The 12665-nt window shown below is 44.1% G+C and overlaps 1 protein-coding gene and 1 non-coding gene across 2 annotated transcripts; both read left to right on the top strand.

The window, feature by feature from the left end:
- The first annotated feature begins 463 nt into the window (after positions 1-463).
- LOC137589719 (probable E3 ubiquitin-protein ligase makorin-1) lies at positions 464-4111 on the top strand. Its single transcript, XM_068307565.1, has 9 exons — positions 464-549; positions 669-857; positions 1529-1533; positions 1630-1827; positions 2088-2311; positions 2402-2616; positions 3296-3406; positions 3559-3703; positions 3914-4111. Exons 1-9 carry the CDS (start codon positions 464-466, stop codon positions 4109-4111), a joined length of 1371 nt encoding a protein of 456 aa, XP_068163666.1.
- A 6477-nt stretch (positions 4112-10588) lies between these two features.
- trnah-gug (transfer RNA histidin (anticodon GUG)) lies at positions 10589-10660 on the top strand. Its single transcript has one exon. It is a non-coding gene; the product is annotated as a tRNA-His (tRNA).
- The last annotated feature ends 2005 nt before the right edge of the window (positions 10661-12665 follow it).

The following is a 12665-nucleotide window of genomic DNA, read 5'->3' on the forward strand; positions in this document are numbered from 1 at the left end:
TCCTCTCTACTTTGAATATATATATATATATATATATATATATATATATATATATATATATATATATATATATATATATATATATATATATATATTTGGGGCGACTTCTTCGGGACTGGGATGATGGTGGTGGCTTTGAGGCAGGTGGGGACAACAGCCTGGCTCAGGGAGATGTTGAAGATGTCTGTGAAGACACCTGTGAGCTCATCAGCAGTCTCTCAGGACACGACCAGGAATGTTGTCAGGACCTGGGCTTTCCGTGCGTTGGTCCTTCTGAGGACTTGCCTCACGCTGTCCTGAGAAAGTGTCAACGCCTGGTCGCCAGGAAGGGGTGGAGTCTTCTGTGCCGGGATGTTGTTGTCTGCCACAAAGCACGCAAAGAAGTCATTCAGCTGAGTGGTGGAGCTGTCGCAGAACTGAGGAAGTTGGCTTGTAGTCCATAATGAACTGAATCTCCCGCCACATGTTCCTGGTGTCTCTGCTGTCGCTGAAGTGGGTGGCGATCCTCCTGGAGTACTGTCTCTTGGACACTCGTATGCCTCGTGACAGGTTGGCTCTCGCTGTCCTCAGGCCCACCTCGTCCCCAGCTCTGAGAAGGTTCTGGTGACCGTGACATCATCCATGCATTTCCTCATGTATGCAGTGACGGTCTCCGTGTACTCCTGGAGGTCTGTGGTGTTGTTGTGGGTGGCTGCATCTTTGGATACGCTCCAGTCTGTGGTGGAGAAGCAGTTTTGGAGTGCCTCTGACAACCCATCAGGCCACACCCGTATCTGCCTTTTCACAGGTCTGACGACTCTGACGAGCGGTCTGTATGCCGGCGTTAGCTTAACAGTGGTGTCGTCTGACGCCCCAAGGTGGGGGAGAGCACAGGCTTTATAGGCATCTTTATGTGTCGTGTCAACATTGTCCAGGATGTTAGCTCCTCTGGTGAAAAAGTGGTGGGTGGGACAACGGCCCACCTGAGTGGGAAGGACTTCTAATGACCCTCATTGTGTTGGCGGTTTGTGGGGGCGACTTTCTGCCCCAGCAGGACTATAAGTGTCTGGACTCAGTAGCAGTGAGTCACAACTGAAGGAGTCCTGACGTGGATGACTGAGACCTGCAGACATGTCTTCAACCAGCCTGAAGTAAGTTCTCCTCATTCTGCTTTTCTCTTCTTGACCTGCCTTTACCTGGAGGACTCCACACACTTTACTCTGACTCAGAGTAAAGTGTGAGTCAGAGTAAAGTAGAGTAATCTTTCTCATCCCAGCACTGTCTCCATTGCTCATGGATATGTTTGGTCCTGACTTCTTATAACTAAATGATATGGGAGCTAAGATGAGGAGCACTGGGCACAGAATTTAAGGTGAAGCGGGGAAAGGTTTCTAAAACGTTCTCACCATTAATTAAAAATCCCAAAATGCTTTGTGTTCATACTGACCCTGACACCAGTGGTGTGGAGCAGCAGTTTCAGATCTATGTAGCTCTTTTAGACTCTTTTTGTAAAACCGTTGAAGTTTTTCCCTGTTCTGTTTGTATGTAGGGAGGGTAATGGGTTTCCATCCCTCTACCTTTTGTTTATATGTGAGGGGTGGGGGGAATACGGTGGGCTTCTATCACCCAACTTTCTGTTATAACATGGTAACTTGTGTGTCCTCAGGTTTGAACAAAGCAAACCACCCAAGAGCGAGGAGCCACCGACCCCCCAGACATTGATGCCTCCCCCCGCCTCCCTGCTCGACCCATCAGACCTGAATCCCAGTGGGTCAACACCCGGCCCAGGGGCTCAAGATTGGGTCAACGCGGCCGAGTTTGTTCCAGGACAGCCGTACTGTGGACGGGGTGAGTGATCCGCGTGGTGTGTTGGGGAGAAGCACTAGATCCCACCTACGTCCCCTTGTGAGGAGACTTAGGGCTGCGAATATTTTTTTAGGTGGGGGTTGGGCTGTTGTTAATGTTGGTATTTGGTAAAACTGTTGATTTGTTCGCCCATTGACAAGAAAGTGGACAACTGTGAACTTGTGTAGTCCAATCAGGTTGTAGGCGGGTGGGCATCATGTTGACCAGTATTTTGATGTTTTGTTGTTGTGGATCGTCTGCAGCAGAGCCGATGAAGATGGAAAGCTCCGCCCCCCTCACCGAAGAGTGCGACGCTGGCGCCGCACCTAAAAACAGGGAGCTGAGGAAGCAGGTCTGCTTCTATGCCGCTGTGGGAGAGTGCCGCAATGGAATCAACTGTCCCTATCTCCATGGCGAAGTGTGTGACATGTGTGGCCACCCAGTGCTCCACCCCACTGACATCAGTCAGCGCTCAGAGCACACCAAGGTAACGACCTGCTCACACACTACACAAGCTGTCACACACACTCCTTTGACATGATGGTAACATACACACACTTCCTGCACCTGTCCACAGGCGTGCATGGAGGCCCAAAAGAAGGACACGGAGCTCTCGTTCGCCATGCAGCGCAGCAAGGACAAGATGTGTGGTGTGTGCATGGAAGTGGTGTTGGAGAAGGCCAACCCCAGTGAGCGGCGCTTCGGCATCCTGTCCAACTGCAGCCACAGCTACTGCCTGAAGTGCATCAGGACGTGGAGGAGGGCCAAGCAGTTTGAGAGCAACATCATCAAGTGAGTCAGATCGTCTGTGCAGTCGTCAGTGTGTGATGGTAGTAGGGGGGGTCGTTTCACCTTTGTATACTACTGAGGAAGATTAGTATACAAAGGGTCACAATCTTTTTTGGGAGTTTCGAAACTCCCAAAAAGATTGTGTAAGCAGATTAACCCAGGTGATGAGTGTCATGCTAATTATACCTCATTAGCATGCAAAGGTGAAACTCGCATTTCAATGACCCCCCTTTGACACACCCATCAACAATTGTTGATGAGTCTTTGTATTGTTGATCCTTTGTATACTAATGACCCTCATTAGTATACAATACGATGGGACAACACCAGCCACCTTCAGAACTGAACAAGTCTCTTGGATGAGAGATGAAACGTCTTCAAGAACTTTCTTAACGTCCACTGGATCGACTTATTAACAGCTTTGAATAACAAATATTTATTCATCTTCTTCATGAAAGCATCAAAAATGTTATCTAATATGTTTCAGAGGTACTTTGAATGAGGTTTAGCGATGTGTTCCATCACATTGTCTGTAAATGAACCAGAAACTTTTTTTAATTGACGTTTTCCCGTTTTCTCACCAAACATCTACTGAGACTGTTTTTTAATCTCCTTCAGAGGAGCTTCTTCCTGAACGTTCCCGGTTTCAGATGGTAAAACCATTTTGTCTACTTATTTCCAGATCTTGCCCAGAGTGTCGAATAATATCCAACTTTGTCATCCCGAGTGAGTACTGGGTGGAAGTTAAGGACGACAAGCAGAAGCTCATCCAGAAATACAAGGACGGCATGCGGTAAGTGGGCCAGGCCAGAAACGGTTAAGGGGTGGGGCTACACAAATGGGTGGGGTTATACTAGTAGATCTGCAGGAGAACATCTGGGCTGTGGAGTGGGCGGTGTTGTCTGATGTGTCTGAATCCCTGACAGTCTTCTCGGTCTCCTTCAGGAACAAGCCGTGTCAGTACTTTGATGAGGGGCGTGGCACATGTCCCTTTGGCGCCAACTGCTTCTATAAACACGCCTTTCCTGGTGGACGACTGGAGGAGGCCCAGCCCCCGCGCCAGCAGCCCAGATCCAATGAGAGGAACATGGTAAGGGGCCACCAGTCCACTGGTTCTGTTGAAGGTCTGCCAAGAACAGCAGCATCTCCACAGCAGCGCCCTCTGCTGGCTGAGTGGAAGCACTGATCAGTGGAAACCATCGTTTGGAGACATTTGGAGTCTGATTTTTCCAAACCTGCATCACTGGATGAAGGCTGATGTGTGTGTGTGTATGTGTGTGTGTGTTTGTGTCCCCAGCAGAACTCCAGGCGGACTCCGCTGTGGAACATCTTTGAGGAGCAGGAGAGCACAGACTCCTTCGGCATCGATGTTGAGGAGATGGGGACGTTCAACCTGAGAGAGATGCTTCTGATGCTGCTGGCCGCCGGGACCGACGACGAGGATGAGTGGGACTTATTTAATGAGGACCTGGACGATTTCTGTCAAATGTATCAATAGCAGCCCCCCTCCCCCACTGCACCCCCATCCCCTTTAAAACATTTATATTAGAAAATAGAATGGACTGTCTTCTAAGTTAATGGACGGTAGCTCCCACCCTGTTTTGTGACAGGCCATCAATAAATGAAAGAGAAAAAGTCCCTCAAGCCATGGCGCTCTTGCTAAACATTACCTTGACATCTATTGTTAGTCTTTTCTGTGCGTTTCATGTAGGAGGTATAATTCTAAAATAACAAAAATAAGTCAAAATAATATTGAACAAATTAACTTTTTTCAAATATTGCTAATAAACAAAACCCACAAGTTTCTTTGTGGGTTTTGGTGTGACTTGTTTGTCACTGACAGCTGTTAGTGTTACCGGTCCCAAATACTGAGGTACGTAATAACAAATGAATGGTGGTTCTGTATGCCTCGCACCCTAAACACAGGAAAACAGTCACAGGAATGAGAGAGACGAACCACCCTTGCTGCATCTCCAGTATGTTCTGTTTATTTTACAATTATTCACAACATTACGATAAACATTCATGTCCCTAATCTCTCCCTAATACAATAAAGTTCATGTCTCAATGTCCATTGTGTGGCTCTCATATGTCCATGCTTCAACTCCAGCACACAGTGTATTCCGCTCCATCTCACATCACAGTTTAAGATTTTCCCCTTAAAACTCAAAATAAACCAAAAATAAATAAACATGAACCAGAGGGATTCAGATGGTATATTACTTTTGTCCCAAAAGCACATTTTCGGTATCTTTGCTATTACCATGGCTACTATGAGATATAGTGCTGTAAAGTCAACTTCACATTTACTGTACCAAAATCCACTGAAAGCTACTTACAGTATAAGACTGGTGTAATCTAAAACAGTAAACTCATTGCATAGGGAATATTAATGGACTCATATACAGTAAAACTAACACCTTTAAAACTGATGAAAATACAGTTTCACCCTTCGTACAGTAACTATTTATTCCTGAAAGCCACATGAAACTAACCGTGCTTTTTATAAACAGAAAATAGCCATTCAAAAATATAAGCATCTGCTTGTTCAAGTAATTTCCATAATGCACCATAGTAAACAGATCCTATAGTATTAGTTTAATCATATCCCAACAGAAACACTATTTACAGTGTTGGTCAGGTGTGCAGGGCCAAAAGAGGGAAAACAACTAAAATCTTGCCACGCAATGTGCACATATGCAAATGGTCTCTGCCTAATATGGAACAGGTAGGCGCCATTTTCTGAAACTCCCGCCAAGCGGCTTTGCTTGCTAGGAGGAGTTTTCTAGCTAACATCAAACTTACTTTTATACGTTGAGAAACGCCACCAAAGCAAGTCAATAATGCTAAAAATAATGAACTCTAGGAGGTAGTCATTTTGTGGTTGTCACGGTGTACTAACCTGAAAACACAGGAAAACAGTCACAGGAATGAGAGAGACGAGCCACTCTTGTTGCATCTCCAGTTTGTCCTGAGGAGAGGGGCCGAGGTCCTCACCTAGAGTCACCTGGGTGCAACACGACCTGCACTAAGGTTCCGCCCTCCTGTTTCCCTGCTGCCTGAGTTACTTTGTCTCAAAATAAAGACGAAATTAATATCTGGGAGGACAGAAGTTATTATAAAAAATGTTTCATCAATTAGAATTGGCGAAAATAAAGTGCTGACAAATCAGTAAAATAATATGTAAACATTAATCCCCAACAATAAAAACAAATATGACCATATATTTTGAGTGTACCACACTAGCACTTCCTGTTAGCCTGACGATCACTCTGACATTTACCGTCAAACTGTAAGGTTTTACTCCTGAAGGCTGGATCTTCTGTTTTCTTTATTAAAGCTGCTCATAGCCATTATTTTGTACTGATGTGTCCTCCCTTCATCACCTTCATCCAAGTGTCCCGCGCGCTCGTGTGTGTGTGTGTGTGTGTGTGTGTGTGTGTGTGTGTGTGTGTGTGTGTGTGTGTGTGTGTGTGTGTTTCATTAATGGTTAAGAGCCTGTTGGATCACAAGCTGTCTGTCAAAGTGGGTGAACGGATGGATGGATGAGAGACGGATGTCCTTATGTCAGACAGCTGTTGAGATACTTCTTGCAGGTAGCATGAACAGCTAGCCTTAGCCTCCCTCCAGTGAAGGTGAGGTCTAGAATGTGGTGGCGCCCTCTAGTGGCATAAAAACAGCTTTGAACCCCCGACCCCTGATGCCTTAGTCCTGGCTGTTGCTTCATTAGCTCATCGTCCCACTACAGACACTCGTCTTCATCCTCCTCTCTACATTCTCCTCCTCTTCTCCTTTAGCTCCACCTCCTGAGTCAGACTCAATCAACTTTTATTTATATAGCTCTTAATCACGTCAAGAGACATTTCAAAGCCCTTTGATAGACAGAAAAACCCAACAGAACCCTCCAGAGAAGACACAAGCAAAAGCGACCGGACTCATTGGACCACTAGCTGCTCAGGTCGCTAACAGCAGCTAGCAGCTGGTGCTGTCCCTCTGATGTACTTATTCCTGATCCTATCCATCCTGGTCACTCCCAGAGAGAACCTCAGCATCTTCATCTCTGCTACCTCCAGCTCTGTCTCCTGTCTTTTCCTCAGGGACACTGTCTCTAGACCAAACAACATCGCTGGTCTCACCACAGTTTTGTACACCTTTCCTTTCATTTTAGCTGAAACTCTTCTATCACACATCACACCTGACACTTTCCTCCACCCGTTCCATCCTGCCTGGACACGCTTCTTCACCTCTTTTCCACACTCTCCATTGCTCTGGACTGTTGACCCTAAGTACTTCAAATCCTCCACCTTCTTGATCTCTTCTCCCTGTAACCTCACTCTTCCACTTGGGTCCCTCTCATTCACACACATGTACTCTGTCTTACTGCGGCTAACCTTCATTCCTCTCCTTTCCAGGACAAACCTCCACCTCTCTAGTTTCTCCTCCACCTGTTCCCTGCTCTCACTGCAGATCATTATTAATTCATTCATTAGCATTAATCATTAGTAATTTATTTAAAAACCAAAACCAAAATAAAAACAGTGGAAAAACAAAATAAAAGTAATAACATACCCAATAGACAATAAAATAATAAATTCCTGCTCGTTAAATATAAATTTTGCTCAACAGCTTAAACAAATGTGTGAATGGAGTATATGCCAGTCTTACTGGTGGCTGTCCATAGTCAGACATCAAACCACTCATGATATGAAAGTTCTTGAATCAAGGTGAGGACTCCGGGGTTCACATGAAGGCGAGATGTTTTTGTCTTCTCTCGTGCCCTTCTCCGGGTGGATGGAGAAAAAACACCTGTGGAAACACAAGACAGATGACTCCATTAATAGTAAAATATTTTCACATTAACAAAACTATATAAATGTAGCTATATAAATCTAATCCATCATTATTATTATTATTATTATTATATAAAACTATTGATGTATTATATGGTACAATATCATGAAATTTTAGCAACTTTGACTGCGTAAACAGGTTATGAGTATGTTCAAGAAAACCAACCTTGTGAATGTTCCACACTGCTCATTAATTAATGGCTAAGAGCCTGTTGGATCCCATCTGTCTTTCAAAGTGGGTGAACGGATGGATGGATGAGAGACGGAGGAATTTTTCCCCAAGATTGTAATCATCGGGGTTTTGGCCTCCGTCTGTAGTGAAGAATAGTGAGACAGTAGCCATAGATCTGAGCCATCTTTGTTAAAAATTGGATTGTTGCATTTTATTAAATTTCCCAGTTTTGGTCCATGGCTTAAAAGCCATTGAAGGGGGGAATGTGGTGGAAAGTTTTTAATACAATAAAATAAAACAATAAAATGATATAATAATATAATAAATTAATATCATTTCATTGACCCAAAAATCTAGAGTGTGTGTGTGTCAAATCTTTCAGCACTTTGGAGAAACGGCCCCAGGAAGTCTCGAGGTCATGAAAGATTCTGCAAGAATCTAATGTGTTTTAGAAGTGTTTGCGTAAATGTCAGTATCTGTTAATAATTTTGTCTGCACTAAATTTCCACGTGACTGATTAGGTTGTGTGAAACTGTGGACTAGATGTCTCTGGTAACGTCTTGAGGTCATGATGTACCTACTGAAACTGGGGGAGAGATTAGTGGAGAGCAGAGGGAATGAAGTTAAACAACTGATTCACACCTCCCATAGTTACGCCTTTAGAGTATATAAAGATATGATATCCATTTCCTAGTTTGTACTTGACGTTTTTTCTTGTACCCAGAATATTCTGTAACAACACACCGGAGGACTTTTTCATCGTCTCCAGACCTCTCATCATGCTTACATAAGTATTTGTTGAACTTGTCTGTTTGTTGAACCTGTCTGTCTGTCAATATCATCGATGATGTTATCGGACTCATACTCAACCTATTGATGATATTACTGTATTACTACTCAACTTTGATTTTAATTGACAAAATAAATATCTTGTGTTTAATACACTGTGTCTTGTCTTAAGAGAAACGAAACCCCCACCACAACATCACACCTTCTATTTGTAGCTTCAGACTCATCACTCTATCTGACACTCTTTTTACCTCCAGGACATTCCTAACAAACTCCTCCTTCAAGATAACTCCTACTCCATTTCTCTTCCCATCTACACCATGATAGAACAACTTGAACCCTGCTCTTAAACTTCTAGCCTTGCTACCTGTTTTGTGAAAAACTTTAATAAATAGGTTCGTAGGAGGTGGGTACACAGAAAACTCACTCACACAATTAATCAAACCACTCCTCTAGGGCTGTAATAAATGTGTGATTTATTACACGCAGAGAATAGAAATATTAAGAAACAATAAGTACAAACAAACAATAAGTCAAAAGACCTCCATGATGCTAGACTAAATGTGTCGTTTAGTCCCCGCAGCGCAGAGCAATGCAAACAAACAATTCTATGATGCTAGAATAAACTGGTAGTTCCATTCCCCACAGAGCACAGAAACAATTCTATGATGCTAGAATAAACTGGTAGTTTTATTCCCCACAGAGCATAGTAATAAACAAACAAATAGTTGGTTGAGCTAAGGCAATATATGGTGGCATTCCAAATATGCTTCGCCTCGTACCTTGACACAGGGAAGGAGAGCCCACAACCCAGGCAGAGTAGCTTCAACCAGGCTGGGCGTCCGTATGTAACCCGCAGCTGGCTCTATCTGGAGTATGAAACTCCTCACCTTTTATACCTTTGAAGAAGAAAGGCCTGCATGCGAGCAGGAATGGCCAGTTCCAGCTCTCAGGCAGCCCTCCTTTTGGTGGTACCCCCAGCTGAGGAATAAACATCACCACCCTCGAGAATGCAGTGTAGGAAGCTTTCACGCACTCGTAAACCATCTGTATCAGGAGACCTTACACCTTTGGAATGCACCAAACCTATCACACCAAAACTAAGAAACCTAAGAAATCTTTATTACACCTTGGAATGCAATTTAGAGGCTTTCATGCACCCATAAAACATCTTACACCTTGACTGAAAACAGGTCTCCATCTCCTCTCCATCGGTTCTCCTTTGTGAGGGGTACTGGGTTTACAGCATCTCAGCTCCCCATATGGTTTAATAGGCTGTGACCTGCTGTGACCTCTCTGTGTTCAGTTATATGGAGAGGTTTTGAAGCAAGTTCTCAGTAATGACATGATAAGAGTCAAATCAGGACACACACAATACAAATTTCCATTACACTACCTTTCCACCTGGTCTCCTGGACACACAGTATGTCTACCTTCCTCCTCTGCATCATGTCAACCAACTCTCTACCTTTTCCTGTCATAGTTCCAACATTCAACGTCCCTACTCTCAGTCCTTTTCTCTTGACGCTCCTCTTCTCTGTATTATGCGAACACACTTTCCTCCTCTCCTTCTTCGACCAACAGTAATCTAATTTCCACCGGCGCCCTGTAGGTCAACAGCGCCGATGGCGGTCGTTGTTAACCCGGGCCTCGACCGATCCGGTATGGAAGTCATAGGTTTGATTTGCATCTTTGATTTGGCAAAAGTTTAACGCCGGATGCCCTTCCTGACGCAACCCTCTGTATTTATCTGGGCTTGGGACCGGCACAATAAGACACTGGCTTGTGTCCTCTTGCGGCTACATTCCATGCTAAAAAAAAAAAAAAAGCTAAAAAACACGGATAACAAAGTGAATTTACAGCTGATTATTCTGAAGAAAAACACTCATGAAGGAGGCTGAACTAAAAAGGGGGTCTTCAGTTTGTTCTGGAACGTGTAGACTGGACTCTGGAGCAGTGGTCATGTGGTCTGATGGGTCCAGATCCACGTGGGTTTCTGTCTTCTTTATTCGTCAGCCGTGGTTGTATAGTGGTTAGTACTCTGTGTTGTGGCTGCAGAAACCACAACAAAGTGGTTGCTGCGGTGTTACTTGGTGGTGTGTATTTTACTCTCACCCTCCCAAAAATGATTTTTTCACTGTTTTCCAGTTTTGTTTTTTCATCGGCCGTGATCGTATAGTGGTTAGTACTCTGCGTTGTGGCCGCAGCAACCCCGGTTCGAATCCGGGTCACGGCAGCTTTTAATGTAAATTGACTAAAAAAGTCCCCGCACTGAGGGACGGTGTTATGATAGGTTCAACTCGAGGTGCAGCGACGTCATGTACCCATCAAATGACGTCATCTGCAGACCTACTGAATGACCACATCTGTCCATCTATGGATTTTTCTTCCCTGAAGATTTGCTCATATTCCAAGGCGGCTATGTCAGGATTTATTCGGCTCATATCTTTACAGAGGGCTTCAGGGACCATGGGACATCGTTTTTGATCCCAGATTGGCCCCCAAGGAGCCCAGACCTTAACCCCGGTGAGAATCTTTGGGCTGCACAGGAGAAGACTTTACACAGGGGCCCGGAGGCTTATGAACTGATCGCGTTGTTTTTATTTTTTTCACCCCACAAATATTCCGGTTCCGTTTTCCACACGTCAGCTGTGATCGTATAGAGGTTAGTACTCTGTGTTGTGGCTCCAGCAACCCCGGTTCAAGTCTGGGTCGTGACATGGTTTAATTCAGTTTAAGTGGACTGGGTCCGACTGTTAATATTAGATTTATTTTAGCGTTTGTTGAAACTCTAAAAAGAGCTGCTGTATCTACTTTTGAAATGCCATTGTTATTCTTTAAGTCTTAAATTATTTATTATCTTAAAGTTATCTTAAAGTTATTTTAAAGTTCAAGTTCACCACACCAACAAGTTTCTTGTTTTGCAGGTGAGCTTCAAGTTTAAATTTCTCAACAGTGTATTTTTTTCTTCATCCCCAAAAGTGTTCCTTTACCTTTATTCTGTTGTCTTTTTACATCAGCCGTGAAACCATTCAAGAGAGCTGTTCTAAAGTGTCTCAGTTACCTCATTGTTAGAGGGATGTGCTCCCGTTGCCACTGACCATTTGGCCAGGCTGTTGTAGGAATACACCAATGGTTCCTCCTTTCCATCCCATGGGAACGAGGTGGGGGTGTTTCCACGGGGTGTTGGAAACTGGTCTCTCAGCACGTTAAACAAGGCTCTGGAGAACGGTCTGAACGGTCTCTCTGTTCCCACACCACTCAGACCTGCTGCGGTTCTGACAGCTGAAACTGTCATAGGGGCTAGTGCCAGTACCTAACAATTGCCACACCTCTCCTACTGCTACATTTTGGTCTGAAGTTTGGGCTAATGTGTGTTTAAGCTATTGATCCGCTCCCTGAGACAGGGGGGGTAATTTTTTAGCCATGCCTTTGACATCAGTAAATAAATGGTTTATATGCTCTCAAATCATCTTGCTAATCGATTCTCAGGGGCATCTGACGATAAGTCTTACCACTGCGCATGTGTGGTGGGGTATCTTCTTCCTCCCCTTTGTCACAAGGGTGCGCTGCTGACTCAATGTACCATTCATTCTCACCTGCAACGTGATTTGTCAATTTATACTTGTCTGGAACTCCACGTGGGATGCCAATAGCATCTGTGTAGACTGGACTGTCCTCCAGCATCGTGGTGTATGAGCTCAGGTGTGACCATGTCCTCACCTCAGCCTTGGACACATTGTAAATCTGTATGGGAGAAATGAGACACACAAGTGCACATCTTCCTGCCCAGTTTGGGACAAGGAGTCCTTTGTGTCTTGGTTTTAGTCTTGTTAGTTTTGCGGTTGAGCTTGAGCGAATTGCAACTGTATTTTTCATAAGTCAGTTTCTAAATCAGTAAATTTATTTTGGTATTTTTCATAGAAGTGGCAACATCTCTGTCTCCTTTGTCCCTACTTTGCTCTTTCTTCATAATCCTCCACTGTCTTCTTTATCAACTTTCTATCACTCTCATGACCTTCCATCAGGGATTGCTGATATCCTCTCTCTCTCTCACTTACAACTTCCACTTCTCTTCCTTGTCTGACTTCTTCTAGTTCCTTTCTCAGTCTCTACATCACAACATTCTCTCTATCTCTTCTGTCTTTCCCTCTCTCTCTCTATTATTGCTGTTTTTAATTCAAATAGAGTTTGACGTGCATCATCTGTTTCTCCATCCTCTTCAGTTTTTAACACTCCCT

The sequence above is a fragment of the Antennarius striatus genome, chromosome 22 (assembly GCF_040054535.1).
Source record: "Antennarius striatus isolate MH-2024 chromosome 22, ASM4005453v1, whole genome shotgun sequence".
NCBI lineage: Eukaryota > Metazoa > Chordata > Actinopteri > Lophiiformes > Antennariidae > Antennarius > Antennarius striatus.